This window comes from Ambystoma mexicanum, chromosome 2q (assembly GCF_040938575.1).
Source record: "Ambystoma mexicanum isolate Mex_15411 chromosome 2q, UKY_AmexF1_1, whole genome shotgun sequence".
NCBI classification, from domain to species: domain Eukaryota; kingdom Metazoa; phylum Chordata; class Amphibia; order Caudata; family Ambystomatidae; genus Ambystoma; species Ambystoma mexicanum.
The window spans coordinates 942,902,726-942,924,517 of record NC_090924.1 but is presented as its reverse complement, the minus strand read 5'-3'; the positions used below and the strand labels follow the sequence as shown (position 1 = coordinate 942,924,517).

The window sequence follows — 21,792 nt, the reverse complement described above, 5'->3', positions numbered from 1 at the left end:
ACAAATATATAACATTTATATATATTTGTGTGTATACGCTACGATTTGTGTACTTTTTAGGCCACGCCCCTCCCACAAGCCACGCCCCCAAATGAGGGCCCCCTCGATTTCTTACCCCACTTAAAGCCCTGCATACCCCCACTTTTATTATCACCCTCCCACCCCCTAGATATATATGTAGAGACTTACGGCATTTTAAAGTCTGTATTTTGGGCTAAGGTATCGTGTTCTCACTGTATGGTGAACGGGAAGAGAGCACGCCGAGCAACCCCCTGGGCCTGCAGAGCTGCTCTGAGCAGGGAACAGCCACTCCATAAACTTTAACCAAGCGACTTTAAATCCAGGGAGCGGGTGAAAGGTAGCTTTACCTATCGACAGCTGTGCATAAACATGAAGGAATAAAAAAATAAAAAACGGCAGTTAAACATGTCCATATGCCAATGGCGTGTGTGTAAGGGCAGGTTTACTTAATCCCCCTCTGACTTATTTTTTCTTCATCGAATTTCCGGTCTTGAGTTTTAGAGACGTTGGTTCTGATTCACAGAGCGTGCTCCAGTGGGGGTTTGCCATTGTAACACGCTTCTGTGAATTAGGCCCATTGGGTTAACATGTTGGTTGAAAATTAAGTTTTATATTAGAGAAACACCTCTGTAGATGCAACAGTCTCATTTACACAATGGTTTGATGTCAGGTTGCATTGTCTAAAACAGTAATACATCTGCACATTTATGTCTACCACTGTATGCACTTGTTTCTCTAAGACTACATTAAAATCCGAGAAGGTGTTCCTGGCTAGCGTTCTCTAGATGCAATAACCCATTATATATCCGTACTGAACAATTGTGAATAGTGTAAACATCTTACGGCCTGCAAAGCTGAGCACAGGATATGCCTACGTCATGCGCAGTTCGTGATATGCACATACAGAGGAAAGCATCACATGACATGCTTGCCTTTAATTGGGTTACAAATTAACCATTTTAATCAGTGAAGCAGTGTAGACATGTCCGATGCCACAAGAGGGTGCTCGTGTCTCTGTTATGGGAACAGTACATCTCGCAGCATCATGCAGAAAGGAAATGTCATCGACAAAGAGCATTTTGATGGTGCAGAATATGTACATTACAAATTAGTATGCAAATAGGCCCAAAAGGCTAATGGCTTAACAGTTTAAAGTCTGTTCACAAAAAAAGTTATTTACAGAACGGAAAATTGACAATTTACTCCATGGCCAGCAAGAGTTTCTAGCTTTTGTTATACAAGGTACAAATATTCATCATTAACTGGGTTTTTTCAGAATACAGTTCTAAAATACAAGAAAAACATTTTTGAAATGTCAGTTTAAATTTACTCATGTACACTATTTTACAAGAGGAGTACTTGTATTATGACACATTCATCCCATCTGTTCCTTTTTTATAGCTGCTTCCTGTTAACCTCGGAACTGGTTGCTGCATAGCACGGTTATTTACTAGAAACCTTCCAGTGTAGTACACAGAATAAGCATTAAAGCAAACCATTTATGAGTTCGGTTTCGCTGTGGCTGTCACTGTGCAAATCAGTCATACTATTAAACTCTCTGAAGCCAGAATACAAAAGTTTTCACCTGTAAGTGGAATTTTGCATGGTATTTGAATGAGGGGAAACAACTGTCCCAGAGCAAACAACATATTTTTTCCAAACCATTTTCAACACTGGTGTAAACATGCACTGAAAGCATAAACATATGTTTTTGCAATTCAGTGATTTTTGCACTAGTTCGAATACTGGGAAAAATTACACTTGCACCAGTGAACAGTTTCTGTAACATGGCCCCTTGGTATTGGGCTCCCGTTCTAGAAGTACAGTGCTCAATTACTCCACTGAATACAATTTGATGAGAAACGAATGGCTGCGTGGTTAAAACATGGTGTTGCCAACTATTGCATGTTACCAGGACCAGACTTACAACTCATACATAGGGGCAGTGGCGTCACCAGGAATCAAATGTAGGAGGGGCACAGAGGGGGCCAAAGACAAAAGTAGGGGGGGCACAGACAAAAGTAGGGAGGGACACCTATGAAAGGTAATGTGTGACGACACGAGCATTCCTGCAGACAGGCTTTTGTGCACACCAACTACCCACATCCCACTGCACCTCCCCTCCCATCACAATGCAGACAGGAAACAATTCAGTGACTAATGGCCAATCATTAGAGGTTTTGTGGCTGCATTCTGATGGGAGGGGCTGCAAGCTGCTCCATCACTGCTAGCTTTGAGACAAAAGGAGTATTGCCATGTGATATGCAGACATTTGCCTCAGTGAGTGTCACAAATAACACCATGAATAGAGAACACAGTAACTGCTCTCCTTAGGTAGGGGGGGCAGGATTTCAGAGGGGGGCACTGCCCTCCCCCTCTCATGTTACCCTCCTAGTGACACCACTGCATAAGGGGCACTGTACCAAATGCACAATGGGCTCAGACAATGCTTTCTGACTCTCTGATACGGAACACTGCATAGCAATGAATAGCTTCGGGTCCCAAATCCCCAGCCTGCGGTCCTGCAAAACACAGGCATCCTTAAGCGCAAGTGGGAAAATGATTAGGAAATCGGGCCATAACCCAGCACCCTGCCAGAAACAGGGTGCTTGGTCCTTGAACTGCCAACAGCACTGAACCAATTCAGCAATGCTGCACGCACGCTGAGGTTTCAAACACAATTTTAGAAACTGGGTAGAGAAGCGGTTTTATGCGTCTTGCCGAGGACGTGCTGCGTGCAGCTAAGAGTTGCATCTGGGCACACACTCGGCAAGGGGCTGAGGAGGAGATCCATCAGTGTCTAGGAACTGTCAGTGATGAAGGGTCACACATATCAAAGCCCACAGAGCAGCAGGGTTTATACTGCAAAGCCCAGCAAAGTTAAACACTGATCAATAACACAGGACACGGGGTGCATGTTGGGTGATGCAACAGACATAAAAATATCAGCGCCCCCAGCCTTCATTTCCTACATGAAAAGGCCTTGTGATCAGAAGGGCGAAAGGTCAGGCGATGCTTTTCCGTGCAACTAAACAGACATGAACTGCACACGTGGAATCAGCCCAGAGGACTTACAAACAGAACCCACTATTAACACACACACACAGCTGCTGCTTGATCCATTGACAAAAATGGAGGGGGCAACGGGTGCAAGTACAATCAATGGCAAATGCAAACATTAGGCAGGACTGGCTTCTGATGTTTACAGCCCCTAACAAACACATGGCACCATTTGCAACCCAGGTTATGGGAAATGCTTTGAATTTGCGTCAGTGCATTTAAGACCCGCGAGCAGGCAGGTAGTCCATTAGAATTTCCAAGAGCGTACGTGTGTCCATTTGCCTGATTGTGTGCATGCTGCACCATCTACGCACGCAAAGGGACGGTACAAACGCAATCCCTTGCCTCATTCACGGCCTGGTTTACACTATGGGTGGGGTCACACTTTGCCCAAATGTACAAGGTTTTGCTGCTTTAAGAGCAATGCGCACTATACAAGCCAATTAACATAAAGCTACACCTCACTAATGAAGCTGAATGAGGCTGAAACATGTCTGGGATTGCGTGTGGTCTCGTGCAGATGGGGCATGACCTAATTGTCAAGACTGTCGCTTTTAGAGTAGAACTAAAAATGCTTTGCACTTGTTATCTGCACTTTTTGTGATGGAACAGCAGGCTGAAAAACGAAGGCTTGGCATTTGCCAAGAGCAATGACAAGGGCCATGACTGATTTAGAACCTTCCATACCTCACTCTTTACTGTTGCGTAACTCACAATAAATGGGATTGGTAGGCCCAGATATATGGCCCCCAGGCTTAATATGCCCACTGTCCAAAGCTACACTCCAGTGATGACACTTATGTGGGATGGCTAGTGGTCTTGGGAGGAAAGATTAGAGCTACCTGTTCATCTTGGACGGCTCCTTATGGAGTGCATCGAAGCCGGATTTGCCTTGGTTTCTTCCTCTTCAGTAACTGCACAGCACAGGGAAAAATGGTAGTTTGGAGAGTTATCCAGAGCAATAGCAGTCTCCAGAATTATTCAAAAGCTTCTGTTCCGGCCGAAGGACTCCGGGCAAGCGATTTGTTTTGTTTCGGCAATGCAAAATGTGAATCAGAGCGAGGGCTTTCAAATGTCCTATCTTGTGGGTTAGTGGTGGTTTTTTCCTGCAAATGTATTTTACATATGTATGAATACATCTCGATAAAGGTGAACTGATGTCTGAATCAATTGCTGTGTATCATTACTTAAACATATTTGCTGATTCATTGAAGTTGCCAGTGCAAATAAAAAAAATGTCAAATATTATTTAATGAATCATTTTTTCGCAATTGCTGAGTCATAACATATCTGACCGGGTTCATTTACTATCCTGCCACCACTTAATAGTACTAAAACAATGTGTGCTTATCCAGCTATGAAACACACATTTTCAACTAAAAGAGAGTTTAACTGGTAAATTATGGAAAGAATTTGACTTTCATGCTTGAAGGAATCACACATACAACAGAGATGTGTGTGTTTCATTATTAATGATGGAACAAGATTTGACTCCAAAATCCTCCTACTTTGTTGTAGTATCGTGACATGGAACAGTTCTAGCCTATTTTACTTGCCTATTTTGACAGTATATGAGCTTCAGCAAGCCTAGCTTGTACGGTTTTCCTTTGACACTGCAACCATTTTATTTTATGTACCTTATATATTTTTTGTTTGATATTGAAACTATTTTTTATGTATTAACCTGTCTACACCTAGCTATCTGCTGTATTTGCAAAATGTTACTGTATAAAAGCAACTTTCCAATATCCCACCAAACTCAAATATATATAGGTAACTTTGGAAAGTGCAATTATGCAACTTGTAAGGAAAGCGCCCAGATGCCTCAGGGCTTGGAGCGCTCTACAAATAAATAAACTAAACTAAGTAAGGCTTGAGTTCATATGTTTTTTGATTTCGATCTAGAGTGCTTTAAAAGAGACGCCCTGGTATGAATTGGCTTAATTTCTGCCTGCAATTTGAAATTGCTAAAATGTTCATTTGATGGTAAGATAGCTCAGCAGGTTGAACACTCGCTACTGTGATCTTTGTGCGTGCAATCAGAAGGTCACAGGTTCAAACCCTGGCAAGGCCACCTCATCTGTTTATCCTTCCGAGGTTGATAAATGCATAGCAACTTCAGTTGGGTGATACTGTTTGTAAAAATGTGCTACATAACGTGCTTTTTCGAAACCACTATAAGAATAACACATTATTATAATGGGGGGAAACAAGTATTTTCGAGCAGTGAAAATTCCAGTTGAAAAACGCTTGTGAATCTGGCCCATAGTGGCAACGTTTTCAAATTACGAATATATCGTGTGGGAAGCAAGACTTACGTGTGGGCGGTATGGGTGTATTTGGGAAAACAGGCACATTTTTGTAGGTTTGCCAGAGAGACGATTCTCAGGATTTCACAGGCATGAGTCTCTTCATCATTGTAGCAACACAGAATGTGAGTAGGAATGTAGGTGCAAGTCCATCAAACCATTATAGAAATAGTAAGATTAATAAAGAGCTAGAAAAAGCATTGGTTACCTTCTTCAGAAGCACAATACCACATCACATTTTGGAAGATTTGGAATCATTAGTTGAATTTTCTGAATAGTGCATCTGTATCTTAAGATACCACTGAATATTAAACATGACCTATGTCTGGTTTGTTCCACTAGAATAGGGGGAAAACATCCACATCCTTCGCTTACAATGAACATGTGTAGTTTCCTTGCTGACCATAACGATCTGCAGCAGATGCAGTTCTGGTGTAAAGCCGTGATGAGCAGTAACCCCTTGACCAGGTCCTACTTATCCCAGCCACTGTTACCCAACACCGACTAATACTGTATGGGGAGAGGCCTAAATGAGTGAACAGGCCTTGGCGGCAACCCCATGGCAATCCAGGAGAAGGAGAGCAGCTGCAATGGGCTTCTTGCTTCGAAGTGCTTCCTGCGCTTGCTTCATTTGGAATCGTGGCGCAGCTACTGATAAAACTCAGTAGAATGTTCTGGTAACACAGCAGCATGCATGGCATCAGCATTCACATTGTTCAAAGTGCACCGCTTTGGGAGCTGCTCCGGGCTTCACACTCGGGGCTCTATCCTGTGCGAAAGCTCAAAGAGCATTTGCTGGCTGTCAATCACATGCAGGTGATGGATGCAAGACTTGACCTCCTGATGCTCCTTCTGGGGAACCTCGACACCTGAGGCCAGAGGGATAGAAAAAACGAGATTTCAGAAGGGCGGCTTTATCTACATGAAGAACTCATTATAATTCATTTTCACCAATGAAGATTTAGAGATTTGCCCTAATAGAAGCAACCAATAATTATTGCAACAGCAAGACTACCCTATTCTTGGTCTAACCTATAATAGTGTTTTCATGCCCAACAACAAAAGGCTAATTTAACTATCAGCAGCCAGTAGGGAGACGCTGGCCAATCAGGGAGCCGAGAATGCGGGTAGAATCTGCTAGTGGGTGCTAGTGTTCACTTCTGGCACCCAGTGGCCATTTTTTGCATCCTCGCTCCTCTGGCCCACGCTCGTGGTCCCGCACCCACCTGACCTTGCCCAATCATCTACCTGCCAACCCCCACCTGCGCCCTGTCTGCCCCATGTACCTCTTCTGCAGCTCCCAGTTGGCCCCCTCTATAGTGGTTTCAGTTTCATGGCCACAGCAAAGGGAGGGACTCACTTTACTGTTTATCGTGGTGACTGCCTGTGCTCGTCATTCTATTTTTTAGGGAAATTGGATACACGTGGTAGCCTATGCCTCAATTTCCCTTACATTAAAAATCTGTTAGCGCCTCGTGCAAAAGCCAGGGGGTGCTATGAGCTATCACTCCTTTGTTCGAGGGCGGGAAGGGCAGGTACCGGCCCTGGGTTCATGCTGTGGTTGGTGGGCTGTTACTGGCAGGTTCCTATACCCCAATAGCTCCAACTCTACTCCCCAGGAGGAGGTGCTGTGTATCTTTCTTTTTCAACTCCCCTTAATTTCGAACATAGCACCTATAAAACTATAAGGCTCCATGTCGAGCAATCAGACACAGTGCTACCCTCTGAGGGGTGATCCGTGTGATCAATATGACATGCTTTCAGTGCAATGTAGCACTAGTGGGCCAGAATATAGCTCAATGACATATCGATAGTATCTTTAGTTTGCAATCGTGTCAACAAAACCCTAAACATGACAACATTCATCTGTGATTTCTTGAACATAATTTTAAATTGGTGGTCTTTAGCGGCTTCTCTAACCCACAGCACAAAATTCTTCAGATCCCAGGGCGGTGCGACTCTCCACAAAACGGTATCCCGGATGAGCGCCTGAACTCACCATTTGCCATGCTAGTAAACACTTATGATTTCAAGTCATGCCTTTTAGATCTTTTAAGACACAGGCACAAGTCACGCCATGTGTACTGCAGGTTACACAACTCAGAGTAGCAAAAGAAAAAAAAACACTACTTCACAGTATCAACTATATCCACAATTACTGAAACACAATGATGTTCTTTTTTTAACAATCTGATGACTTGCCCCAAACGATCTGGGTTGTACTGTGTGAAGGGTATCCCTCTGCGGATGAAAACAGAGCTCTCACCCTATGATGGAGAGTGTAGCCCATCCAGACTTCACCGCACTTTTACTCATTCATTTACAATGGATCAATAAAGAAGATGAATACCAAATACAAAGGAACAATAAAGAAGATGAATACCAAATACAAAGGAAAAATAAAGAAGATGAATACCAAAATGCAAGGAATAAAAATCAGTAGTGGGCGTGCTACGACCTCATGACATGGTTCCTGGTGATAGCTGTGAGATGGGTCCTGCTGATGACTTTCGTTACTGAACACACAGAGACGATTAGATTGAACCAACTGCAATACACACAATGGTTGTGCATCAACTCGCCTTAAATCATCGCCACCTAATATAAACACATATATTCAAGTACTATCCCTGCTTTAATTCAAGCAACTTGATGGAACTATGACAGAGGATCCCAGTCTTGAACAAGTAAGATGTCCAAATAAATATCGGAACAACTTTCCAGGACCATCTCAAGGAGGGTAAGGTAGAGAAACAGAGAGAGTGACAGAGCAAACAACAGAGAACCTATCCTTCCTCTCCCGTCTCTAATCCTTTTATTGAACTCCCCTCACCTGCGCTCCAGATGAATTGAGAACGCATGTTACTGCTCCGTTCTGTGATTCTCATAGGATCGCAAAGTCTTCTCAGGCGGCCCTGGTCACCACCCTCTCCAGGACTAGTCCAGAGAGAGAAATGTTACAAATAGTGGGCAGGAAATCTCAAAAGCGTCATTGTTTCCACTGGTAGACTATCATATTTACAATGGGCCTCATTCCGAGATTGGAGGTAGCCATGGCGCTATTTGCGCCATGACTGCCTCCAATAACAGTACCGGCATCATTCTTGTTCAATGGGGACTTACCAGTGTAGTCCGACCTTTGCGGGACCGGTAAATCCCCATTGAAAAAACATTCCCCATTCCCATTTGAGCCCCCATAAGGGCTCAAAGGGAAGGGGGAGGCGCTAATAATGGTACCACAATTTGCGGTACTGTTATTGGCTCTGAATTCCCTTAACGGGTCCCGTCCATAACGCCTGGTAAAACCAGGCGTTGAAGGAGGGACCTACTAAGGGAACTCATAGTAGGGCGGTAAGGGATTACCGACACCGGTCTCCTTACAGGTGCCCGGTATCCCTTACCGCCCCACTCGGAATGAGGCCCAATGTCTTTCTCTGTCAGACAGACTGGTTGCAGACATTCTAGCCAGTAGCCTACACAAGTGCTTCTCAATGCCTCTTGCTGATTAGTCAGTGGACCAGGAAATAATGGATTTATATGAATGTGTCACGTTCAAAATGTGCAGTGCAAATCTTTTTTATGGGAAGTGTCCATTTGTTCCGTTATCGAGTCCTGTACCATTAATTCTTCTCATTCACCACCATCGCCTGGGGAATAGGGTTAAGCGCGAGTGCCACAGTGAATGGAAAGAACAGGTTGCCATCTTCTCTAAGCAACAGTTCCCTCTCCTCCCACTAAGTGACTCACTGGATACTTTTATGTCTAAAAGCCATATCCTCAGGTTCCACTCACATACAGGCCAAATATAGGTGGCACAATAGTGGACAAATGTATCCAAAACACAAAAGCTTAGATGCTCCAAACATGTTCTTGGAAATCGTCACACCTTGTTTCAACCACAAATTCACAGAATTATTAGTGACTTCAGGGCAGCTATCTCTTTAATATGGGCCAAGGTCCACTTCCAACATTAAAAGGCAAAATGCATGTTATATTGCCTAATCTTAATAGGCCTTTTATGCAAAAAGTATATATCCCTATTTTCTACAGTCTCACAGTTGCCCATCCTGCCCCCTTCGGCCCTACCGGCACTGCACTTATTGTCACATTTCTCTCTCTAACCTGATGTGCACTTTGAGGAATTCGACCATCCTCATGGTGGACGTGCGCTCGCCTGGGCTTTTTTGACATTTTTATTTACATGGAATGATGGTAGACCAACCTCGGGAAAATGAGAGGGTCTAATCCACACACATTTTCTTATGCTCACACCATAACAAACACATAGACCTGTGTACTCTGGCGTGGACACAGCCTACAGACAGAGTCTGCCCCTGTTATATTTAGTTGGAATGTGACTGCCAGGAGCGCACAATTTCATTTCCAGGAAGGGGAAGGACAAACCTTCCCTCTGCCATGATCAGCCTGATTAACTAACGAAGAATCCATGGAAGCGCCCGGCTCTTTTATTAGGCGCTGCAGCTGGTGGCAGTGATTAACATATCAATAGAGGGTACTTCAAACAGGCCCACATGGGGCCTGGCTGCAGAGGGTAACAAAGGAGACAGGAAAAACAAAAACCTTTCATATGTAACTGTGTCAACCTGAAGCCAGCTCCCACCGTCAGTATCAATTGACAGTGAACTGTCATATCTCAGTCTGTTGTTTACAGTAGGCCAACCCAATTGGGGGACCACATTCAAAAAGTACGAGAATGTGGTCTGCAGGAGCCAAAGAGTCTAGTCTTGCCGCAGCTTAAAGGGAGACTTGCCGCTTTAACAGGCCCACACAGGAAGGACCATTAACCAGAGAGATCATTTGAACACAACAGCCAGGAAGATGGGTGGGACTTAGTAGCACAAGGAAGTGAGCCCACAGATCTTTCTGTTAAGAGAAGGGTTCAGCCATTTTAGTTCTTGGGTACACATTGTTTCTTTTCCCACACCTTTACCTTTCCTGTTGAAATTCACTCTGGTTAGGACCTCACGCATAAAAGAGATTGATGGCAGGTACCCCATGATTGTCTTATTAAGGTAGGCTTAGCTTACACCAATCACTGTGGCCAACTTTGCTTTGAAACAGGGCTGAGCCCCTCTTTTGGCAGATCATCTGAATACTTCACAAGAAGTAAGAAAGAAGAACTGAACCTTGGACTTTGGCTGAAGGTACAGTCTGCTTTACATCTTCTGCCAGTGAAGTAAAGCCAGGATACCTAAAGAGGGATGCAAGATGCCTCCCCTAAACTTTTCCCAGGGAGCAGAGGGAGAAACGGAACTCAGAAGACCCTCCAGCCGCTCCAGAACTGTTACCGGAACCCAGCAAGTACACAGCATGCCCTGCTAGGCTGTGCAGCAAGCTTTCTGGATAGGGAGTGCCAGAAGGGTACAACATACATTTTTTTGCCAGTAGTTTTTTCGAAGGGATTTTTGCCGAATACATTTTCCCCAAACAAATTCATCAAAAAAAATAGGGTGTGCGGGAAGGCTACATAAGAGATAGATGTCTGAGAATAGATAGAGTTACATTAATAGCAGAAGGGGGTTTCCCCTCAAAAGAAAAACAATAATTTTTCCATGGGTTAAAAAGAAAATCGGCAAATAAAACGATCAAAAAAATGACTGGCGAAAAATGAACATAGAACCTACAGAGGGTCTCTGAAGCTACAACCAAGAACAAGGAAGCTGCCTGCAACACACTCCATAGCTGTGGGCTGTTCACCTTAAAGGACAACACAAGCCCATTGAAGAAGCTGGAGATAAGCACCTACTGCCGTCCGCCTTAAAGGACATTTTTGAGCCAGTCGAGTTCCGGAATCCACATCTGACAGCAACGCTGACTGTTGTCAAGATGCAATTGTTTAAAGACATCCAAGACGTCTCGACAAGTGCTGCAGAACTACCGATCTGCACTGAGACAACAATTCCTGATCCCGAGCCCCTGTGTAAGCCAGCCCGCAGTCACTCGTCCAACTTCGCTCAACAAATTGTCTTTCTGCCTGATACCTGCAGCTGACTCCCGTCTCAAATTCTGTCGCAGAAACCTGTAAAGTGCTCTGAAGCCGACTCTGCCCTGTTGAGCACCAGGAAAATCTAAAACACACGGTATGGTACATTGTGGCTCTGTCCCCCTGGTCCTTCCCAGAACGCCCCTAGAGACATTTTAAGACCCATTGCTCCTTTTGTGCTAAAACCAAGAAACCCTAACAAACTGTTGTGGTTATTAACTATACGTGCTCCCCTCCTGTCAATATCCAGAGTGCATCCCCTTTCCTTCTTTGAAACAGTCTGTCCTCTGCATTCCTTTATAGGGTGGGTTGTATTTCATAGTGTTATTGGACTGTCTGTTGTGTGATGACAACCAAAAAAGTGATGGGTGGAAGGATTTGAATAAATCTGAACCACTTTCATTGCTCTGAGCAACTTTCCACACCACCGTTTTTTAGCCCAACTGCGCCATTGCAAAAGGGATCCAGCTAAATGCAAATCTGTCAGGTACTGCCACCTGTGCCGGCTGGGCCTAGAGCCCCAAGCTACTCATCACTGATGAGGCCCAACAAGGCCAAAACATGTTTGGGTATGTGTGTGGCCATGTGCAGAAGGGATGTGACCAAGCAGTTCGGGCTGGACTGCCCCTTTTGGGGTGGGGCCAAGCCTGATTTGCATATGATCCTTCCCCTTTCGTAATGGCTTGGGAGGCGAAGAATGATGGTCTGGAGGGGGTTGCCCAGAGCATTGCCAGTTGTTCACATTCATTCTAAACCTTCCAGCCATCACCTCTTTTGATTTGTTGTGTAATGATAAAGTAGATATGTTCATGCAACCTTGATTGGACATTCCTTTTATAATTAGGTAATAATTGTATTTTCGCTGTGCTGCAACTAATCAACGTTCCACAACCTTTAGAGGAAATAAGCCTGCCGTTCCGACCATGTTAAAATTGGACACATAGGTTTATAATTTTAATTGTATGCTTCTTTATACCAATCTGTTCAGATCCATTCTGGTGTATTAGAGGTGAGGGCTGATTGATGGTTTAGAAACCGATATTCACCCCGTGACCACTAGTACACCGGAATTTGATTTGTCACATGTACATAGCATGTTCCCTATTTTGTGCATGGTCGATGTTTTGTTCCAACCCAATCACCATCAGATCAAGTGCCAACTACCCACTTATACACAACATTTTGCTCACTCTATTGTGTAATGTTATGAATGTGTTTCCGTTTTGAAACACCATGCTCTCAATACACATAAATAGAACATTTACATAACCCCTCACTTATCAGAAAAACGTGCATTGTTACCCATGCACTGCGCTCTATCAGGTACAGAACAGGACATTGACAGCAACAAAGTGTGGAATTAATAAAAAAAAAAACATGTGCATACCGACATGCACTGTGGGCCCAATAATGACGCTGAAGAATGTTGAAATGCAAATGGCGTGATAGCAATGTTAAGGAACATGTGTGTGTGCTCACATAGGCACTGTGCTCAGACTCCTAAACCATAGAATATACACAACACGAAGGCTTCAGAAAAACATGTACTGGACTCCAAATGCAGCTATGCAATGCCTGAAGCAGTGATACTCCAGAATCAATGGTAAAATGCCATCACAGTTGGACTGACACATCCCCACAATGTAATAACTGTGCCTGCATATGCACAGCATGCTTCAACAGGCAGAACCACAAAGGAATGGACCTGTACATGAGCAGACCCAAGGAAACAATAAAGGGTAACACTACACTAGACAGTCTGCAGTCTAAACATTGCTAGCACTGAACAAATATTGGTTCAAATGGCCCAGCACAGCAGAGAAAATGGACATTATTTCAGATATATGGACGAAGGATAAACGTCTGACAAAGCAACACAGTGAAAAATTAACATGGGGAAAACCGGAAGAAGCGTCATCGACAGAGACGGCAGACGCTTCTAGTTTCAATTTCTCTATCAATTTAAGGACACCACAGCTTCCTTCATGGAAACTAAGTCCTCCATGGCCAACATGGTGCAATTTATTTGGGCAGCACATCAAGTCTGAGACCACTAGTTCTAAATATTTGCACCCCACATGCATGTCTTTCAGTCCCTGCAATCCCAGCTTAACAACCTCAACGGGGCCACCTAGTCTTTCATGCAGAGTACTGTATACAGTTCACAGGGCCGTGGTAACCCTCCTGCAAATTGCAGTTGCTAAGAAAAGGAGTCTCCAATAGCTGGAATCCTGCCGCATAAATCTGCCTGTAAAATTAACACTTGCCTTTCTTTGATGTTGTGCAAAGAATGACGTCACAGACTCCAGTCCCTGCAAACAAGAACTACAGTATGCTTTTGAAAATGTACTCCAGTGATGATAGTACATTTCAGTACATATTTTAGCGATTTAAACCAAACGAGGGGGAGGGGGGCACAAGTTAGAAGCTGGGCGGAGTGAGGGCTTTAACGTTAGCCCCAGGGCATTACCTGAACTGTAATGCCCCCCGCTTGGGTTATATTGCTATTAGTACCTCAGCACATTGTACCAGAGTAGTAATAGTGTTTTTAGCTTCGACTTCAACTTAGGAAAAAACTGCAAAACAAGATGGCTACCATGGATCAGGGAGAAGGGGATTTTATGCCATGCCTTCTCCCTTTCAATGGTGGTCATTTCTGGGAAGGAAAAACACAGAGCGTTCTGGACGTAGGTGAGAGACGGAGGAGTGCAAGGTAAGTGAGAAGGAAGTGGGGGCACGTTGGGGGCTTGGAAATTGGGGTTGGGGGGTCAGATGGAAGGGGGGGATGGATGTCCGGGGGGGGGTGCTTACCCGATTCTCGGCAAGGGAATATGGAGGCCTTCCACTCCGAGGAGGATCAGAACAGGGGCTTTACGGTGTGCAAAGACCCCATTAACAACCTCCTCATTGGCTGGTAGGCCGCCACCCCCTGCCTCCCCACGTCAGGTACTACTCCCTGGTAATAACTTTGTAAATGTAAATTACAGCAATAAAAGAGTTTAAACATGGACACCGGTGGATAGATGCGAGTTCCTAATTACCTGCACAGTCTGCAGGCTTCAACTACCACCAGAAAGCCTGTGCATCATGTGTTGCTCCACCACAGCACTCATTATACCAATACAGTACACACAGATCAAATAACGAGCAGTCACATCACAGTTCTCCCATGTTGCCTGCAATAGTCCAATGCAGCGATCCAGTAAACAAGGGCATATTTGTAAGATGCAGTAGGAGGTGAAGTTGGGTCACCACATCTGTCGACCAGACAGGGAAAATGCAGATGACTACTAGTTGGCTGGTTATCCAAATCCTATTGACTAGATCACTATGAACAGCACATCAGCACCACCCTTGTCTGCACCAGACTCTAGTTTTTCACATACAACCAGGCAGAAATGGTGCCTGCTACCATTTATGTCAAGCCCCACTGTAGCACACAGGGACTGAACAAACACTGAATAAATGATGATGATAGGATCCAAGGCAACTCAATATCATCAAGCAACCCCAATGTTAATGTTAAATGTTAATGTTAATGGTATTTATATAGCGCCCTGTCACCAACAGAGTTGGTCTCCAGGCGCTCATACAAAATAATATGACTTTGGCATCTCAAAGTGAATCAGTTGTGAAATCCACTTTTTGCCAGCCTTTACATGTTGCCCCATTCTGCGCTACAAGGTTAAAAAAAGTGCCACGCTTGTACAATCTTAAGAAGCAGCAAAGCAGCAATATCTGGCATCCTGTGAAAACGCTAGGCATGTTGCAGTCCAGCTGCAACGTCTTTCTTCAACTTCACTTTACAGTGTATGGCAATGCCCCATGTTTAAGGGGATAATGCCAGGGAGACCACTGCGGCCAGGAGCCATGTAGGTCCCAGAGAAGGAATAGGGAGAGTCCTGCAGGTTCCCAAACAATCTCTAACCTGTTTTCTTCATCACACCACTCTGAACCCTATCATAAACCTTCTAAGCCAACAGCCATTTTAAAATGCTGATCATCTAGAATTCCCATTAATTGCAGAAGTCCACAAGAATCAGAATGCATTGTGTCAACCAGAACCAAGACAAGTGTTGTTACCTCATTTATTTAACTGAAATAATCAGCAGCCTGGTGCACCAGCAAAAGGACCCATGGCAAGAACATCTGTGGGGAACACTGTGACCACAGGGCCCCACTGTCTGCAACTGGCCGATTTTCTACCATGGTCCACCACCAGATACACCAAGAGGTAATTTTCTTGTTGAGTCAGCCAGGAGATCAGACCATGTGTGGAATTTAACAAGCACCAACGTTCTTATCTCAGAGCCAGAGAGCCAACACAATCCAACTAAGAACCGTATTTTGAATTTCACTGGCCAATCCCCATACTGAGCAGACAGCACATAACACCTGATTGAAGAGTGTCATTTGTTGACCTCCGGCAAATCTGGGTAAGCATAAAAGGCTCTGTTTGGTTGCAACCTATGGTGGTGGGCTTTAGGTAGATATCAGCAGTGGCTCAGAGCGGTGCAGAGAGAGAGCAAGCAGGGTGAGCAGAAGCAGGGAGAACTAGAGGGCGAGAAAGTCTGCAAGGTAGAACATGTACAGGAGGGTACAAAGAAATCAGAAGAGGTTTGCATCAAGCAGCAAGTCTCACAGACGGATATAGAAAGCTATAAGGAGAGCTGTTGGTAGATTGTAAGAAAGATATGAGAATTACAATACAAGCAAGGAAGTGAGGGAGAGACCCAAAAAAAGGTGAAAAGTCAGACTCACTCGGGACTAGAAGAGAGGCTAAGAGTGGAGGTGAAGTGGGCCAGATCATTTCAGACATCAAGGAGGATGAGAAGTAAGGAGAGAATATTCATCAATTCCATACATTTTACATAAGAGTGGAGAGGTCCTGCGAATAGAGCACTTGTCTACCCGGTGCTGAAAGCGCTGATGGAATGCACTCCAAGGGCTCTCTGGACAAAGTGAGATCTGGAGGATTGTAATAAAGCTCCCTGGGACCAGGTACATCTGCAGGACTGTGACTAAAGAGCGACAATGCTTGAAGCAACTCTAGGCACCATGAGTCTGACAGGTGGAGAGGAAAACCTACATATTACTTAGCATCCTGTACGCAGTGACTACAGTAGGAGAACCAAACCACGCAAAAAATAAGGCCGGGGTTACTTAAAACCCCATTGACTGTGAGTGTCTTTTGCTTGATCGCCAGGAGGAGTAGTTCTAGGTTTGTGAGGGATGGACTGATGGTCTATGGTCCTCAAGCAAGCTTCAATTGCTCCTTTTTCAAATTTCTTTTCAAAATCCCCCAATCACTTAACAAGTCTACCCAAACCACTGGGGCCCACTTTTAATGTAAAATACATTTCTTCAAACCCTAGCTCTTGAGTTCCGAGTTGTTTGGTAATAGTTTGGCCATGACCAGTCTCACAACCATCTCCTGGAATTATAATTAACCCGTATGAGCAGAATCACACTGCATCCTTAAGAGCCAGGATGCACAAGCATTCATATGTGTATTCTTGTTCACCACTCATCCTTGAAATGTTGTTTCCAAGCCAACTTTCTTAAACCCAACCATGGTGGAATGTCGTTTAGGATTACAATGTATCATGTTTTGCTCCACCATTTGCAGCTCTCCATTGGTAATACCTAAACACTAATTGCCATGGAAGGGAGGGGCCTTTCCCAGCATGTAATGGCCCATTAGCCCGAGGCAGTAGAGCAGACTGAAGAAAGGGGCTCACCAAGGGCTTCGGGTCTTTGCAGACTGGGCTATTTTTGCACTTAGCACCCCAGCAGAGCATCCAAGCGGTAATGGTTTTTTGAGGTAACATGCTTTGCGTGATCCACACCCACCGACTTCCCAATATAAAAGCTGCAAACCAAAATGGCTTCCACTATTTCCATGGCTGCAAAGGGAACAAGAGGAGGAGACCGAAAGTGAAGATGACAATAACAGGATAAAGAAAGAGGGTGAGCGGGTAGCGAGGGAGTCCTCCTCGGGTTCCAAGTTGATAGTGCCACCTTGACCTTATATTGTGCAAAGGAGGCAGGACACTAGGAAAAATGGCATCATGCAGGAGAGGCACCAGTAGCTGGCCTGGAATGCAAGCTTTTCCTGTCAAACCTAGCATGTGTTCCAGGCCACCTTGTTGGAAGGCGCCTCAACCGGGAGTGTTCATTTGAACATTTGAGCTGCAGAAATCTCTTAAAATTAATCCATTAAATTCAGTTAGCCCAATAATAAAATTATATATGAATTTAAAATCTGAAATTTTGTAAACTAAATGTAAAATTGGATATTATTCAACTATATGTGTCATTACTTAACTATAAACCCGTACAAACAGATTAAAATGTCAAAGGCCACCCTACATGAAGGGTAGTAAAGGACCAACTGGTGGTATGGGCGCTAGTGTGAGGCAGTCTGTTTACACGAGATTGTCCAAAGTCTACTCCTGGCATCAAAAGTCCTGTTCGGGCCACCATCACGGACAGCAAACAGTGAGGGGTGTGTCCCTCGGTAAAGTTAGCTCGCCCCCTGTACTTCCACTGAGAGGGTCTAAACGTTGGCATAATGTTTCGCTTGAATGAGCCTGCTCTCCCACTGAGACTCGCTGAGTATGGTGTTTCTCAGGAAGCCCCTCCCGCAGGGAAGGCGGGCACACATCCCCCTTTGCAATCCAGCAATAGCACTGCAGGTGCAAAAACAATCACCTATGCATGTATCCATCTGCCTGTGCAGAGAGGGATTAATTTCGTAGCGCCCTACTCATGACTTCGCTATCCAGTATATATATTACATGGTTAATGGGAAATATTAAGGGTCTAGGACTTCTAATACTCGAGCAAACACGTAACACCGAGTAAGCGCGATCAGGGAACAGGTCAAATTCACGTCTTCCGTTGAGTTACTTAAAAGCTCATTTATCAACGAAGATATAATTCATGGAACGTTTAAAGTCGAGCAAAGTGACTTTGCACTGCCAAAAAATACGTTCCACCGGGCCTAATTCACAGAGCGGTGAAAAGGGTATTTTCCCGTGCAAAGTCACTTTGCACTGCGCTAAATGAGCCTCATTCACAAAAAAGCACTGGTGAATTGACATATGCAATAATGTGTTTATATTTTAAACTGGTTTGATTAATTCCAGTGATGAATAAATAAACCTTCTTTGCAATCCTGTGTTTCTTGTCCTGAAAGGGGAGGAAGGCTGAAGGGAATCAATATCGGTGTGCCTCAGGTTCATAAAAAGAACTTTTAAATAAATAAAAATTGGCTGGGCCCGATTTGGGGTGTTTGGAAATTCAACAAATTAGATGTTGCCCTATTATAACATTCTATATTATGTGTTGTTCTATGGTCAAACTCGCTCGACCTGGCGTCTCTTTGGCAATGGTGCCCTAGGCAGCTGCCTAGAACTGCTTATCGTAGAACAAGCCCAGCTGTCAAATTCCAACTGTCTTTCCAAAACCACACCTTTTCTTTCTACCGCACAGCAATCATCCAAAAGTTTGTTTACACACTGCTTCGTCAAGGTCGGACAGCAAACAACACTTTATTGCTAGAATTGTGAAAATAGAGCGAGCACAGCAACAGACTTTCCAAAACTATGCAGGAAAATGTACATGTAGAACAACCAAATACCTGGAAGTAATTGGTTAATGAACAAGGTGCTGTGCATTAAAAAACAAACCATTTGCATGTGACCAAAGCCCATATTTTTGGCTCAACTAATATGAAGTAATCAAACACTTCTGAATCTTCTCATGTGATCCCATTTACTGATGTTACCCTGCAACCCATTGAGTTTTGCATATTTTCCAAGACCATCAAGCTAATTTTGCAAGCCCATCAGTGTGTGGTCTAACAAGAGCACGTCATCAGCATAATCAAGCCAGTTTATTTTCTGGGTACGTATTTAGACAGGATATGTATCCAGGCTATCAAGAACAACAACTAAATCGGCAAGATAGAGAATGAATAGTGTCGACGCCACTATGCAAGCTTTCGTTGATAATCCATACTCACCCCGATACTTCTTTATGTAACAACATAATCATATTCATTCAACAGACCAAGGGGGATGTTCCATGCAATTCGTTTTTTCCACAGCCTATTTCTCATAACTGTGTCAAATACTGCAGTGAAGTTGAAATATGCCCCATAGACTGATGTTTGCGGCTCATCTAAGCATATTGAACAGCTGTCACTAGGATCAATAGATTATGGATGGTTCTGAAATTCATCCTAATCCCAATTTGGTTAGATGGTAATATTTCATTTTTTTTGATCCATTGGTTCAATTCTATCGGCAGAACTTTGGCAAATGTGTGCAGGTATATCCAACATAGCAAGCATCCTGTAGTTGGATGGACTTTTCTAACATCCCTTCTTGTACACTGGTAATATGTGGCTCTCACTCTAAGTAGAAGGGAGTATGCCACACTCATCAATGTGAACAAAAACGATGTGTAGTGCGTGCATCCATAGCTTTGAAGATAGTTTAATCAGATTGTTACAGGTTCCATCAGGCCCAGCAGCACAGGAATTGTGCAACCTCTTTATAATATGGGTTATGTCTACTATTGACGCTTTACATATCCATGTTTCAAATGGGATGGATACTTCTATGTCTACCGGTTGCTTAGAGTCCAATGTCGTCATGATGTGCATACGCCATGCATTCTCAGATACACTTTTGATGGGCAATGCCCTTTTTGGTCGCCCCTCTAACCACTGTCCATATAACTATAGTATTTCCATTTTTCGCATGGTAAGCAAGTTGTTGCCAGACTCTCTTAGCCCCCTTCGATAAGCACCTTTTGCTTTTTTACTATGATCACTAGTTTCACTTGCTGTATACATGCCCAATGTAGAGTGTAGGATCTCCATAATATAGATCCGCACTTGCCTTTTAGCAGCATGGATCCTGCTGTCATATCTCCGACCTTTTTTTGTACCTTGTTTCAATGCTCTTGTGGACTTTTATAGTTTCTTCTTTGTAGTGTGGTCTCTTTGATACTTGTAGTTAGTAACAGAAAATCTGCTTCTATAGCATCTTCACCTCCACCAAAGCCATCCGTATGTTGCAGTGTATATGCAAGAAAAAATCCTTTCAACTACGTGTCTTGCTTTATCCAAATTTACTGCATTCCATTCTCATTATTCAAATAAATGTCTGCATTTAGGTCGTATATCTCTGACGCCCTGCTACTCATTTCCACATTTATTTTAACACAAAGGGCATATGATCACTTTCTTCACGCGTGAGAACAGCCATGTCCTCCACCACAGCCAGTGCTCCCGTATTTGTGAACACATAATCAATGGGGGAGGCATTTTTATCGCTCAGACGCATGAGGCTTTATGTGCATCGCCTGGGCAATATCCATTCAACCTGGTAAGTTGGTATGAATATAACAAAGTAGCCCATGCATTTCCCTGTCCGTCAAGCAGATGGCTTGATGGGAGCAGATTCACCCACGTGAGACAATTACTCATCACCTGCACCTATCTTAGCATTGAAGTCGGCCACTATCCACAGCGGGACATTAAAATCGGTAGCATATCCTTTTAACAGTTTTTATGTTATGCTTGATGGCCATGGCATTAGGAGGATCATAGATGTTGATCAACATCATTTCACTCCGCATACATTCAATTATGACCACTTGAACCATTGTGGTAGAACCATTCACAGGACTTAGAAGCCATGGATGACGCACCGTGATCAATAGGCCACCCTTAGGACAGCCAAAAAGTCCCTTTATGGCCAGTATCTGCATAGTTATTTTACCATCAAATTCACACAACTCTGTCACCCAGGGTTCTTGCCGGGCTATTAAACTGAATAGATGGATGTGAGTCAATAAGCCTTCCTCAATGGACACATGTGTAAACCCGCTAGTATTCCAAGAACACATAATATGTTGGTCATTGAGATATCGATGAGAAGTGAGCCTTAAAGACCTTGGGAGCCATTGCCAATATCCATCTCCACCATCAACTTCCTCTCTATTTGTGTCTTTCACACCCACGTCACCACATTCTCTCTGCTGGCTAACTCCTTCTACAGCTTTCTCTTGTTGTGCCTTTCTATCTCATTCATCATTGTGTTTGTTTATAACACTGATAGCTCTTTTGACTGTTTTGATATTCCTCTGTTTATGTGGTGTCATTTGTACAACCCTGCAAAGATAGCCAACTGTATACCATTCATTTTTGTATCTCAAAATATATTCTAATGTAGTTTCAAAAGTAAACTAAATGCTATACACAGATATTGCTGTGTCCTCTAGTTGGTCAATAATCTTGATGGCATTTGAAGTAATAACCTGAAGAGCTACTACAGTGTGCAGAATACACAGAAAAAGTCATCTGATTCAATGGTGGTTGAT

At 43.8% G+C, this 21,792-nt stretch overlaps 1 protein-coding gene across 3 annotated transcripts in view; it reads right to left on the bottom strand.

Moving 5' to 3' along the window:
• Window positions 1–941: 941 nt before the first annotated feature.
• Window positions 942–21,792, bottom strand: part of RAPGEF5 (Rap guanine nucleotide exchange factor 5) — a 1,543,629-nt gene continuing 1,522,778 nt past the window's right edge. For all 3 annotated transcript variants that reach the window (XM_069648248.1, XM_069648249.1, XM_069648250.1), the window contains one exon: window positions 942–6,259. In XM_069648248.1, the coding sequence (XP_069504349.1) occupies window positions 6,141–6,259 (119 nt within the window). In that variant the 3' untranslated portion in view covers window positions 942–6,140. The remainder of the gene's footprint in view (window positions 6,260–21,792) is intronic.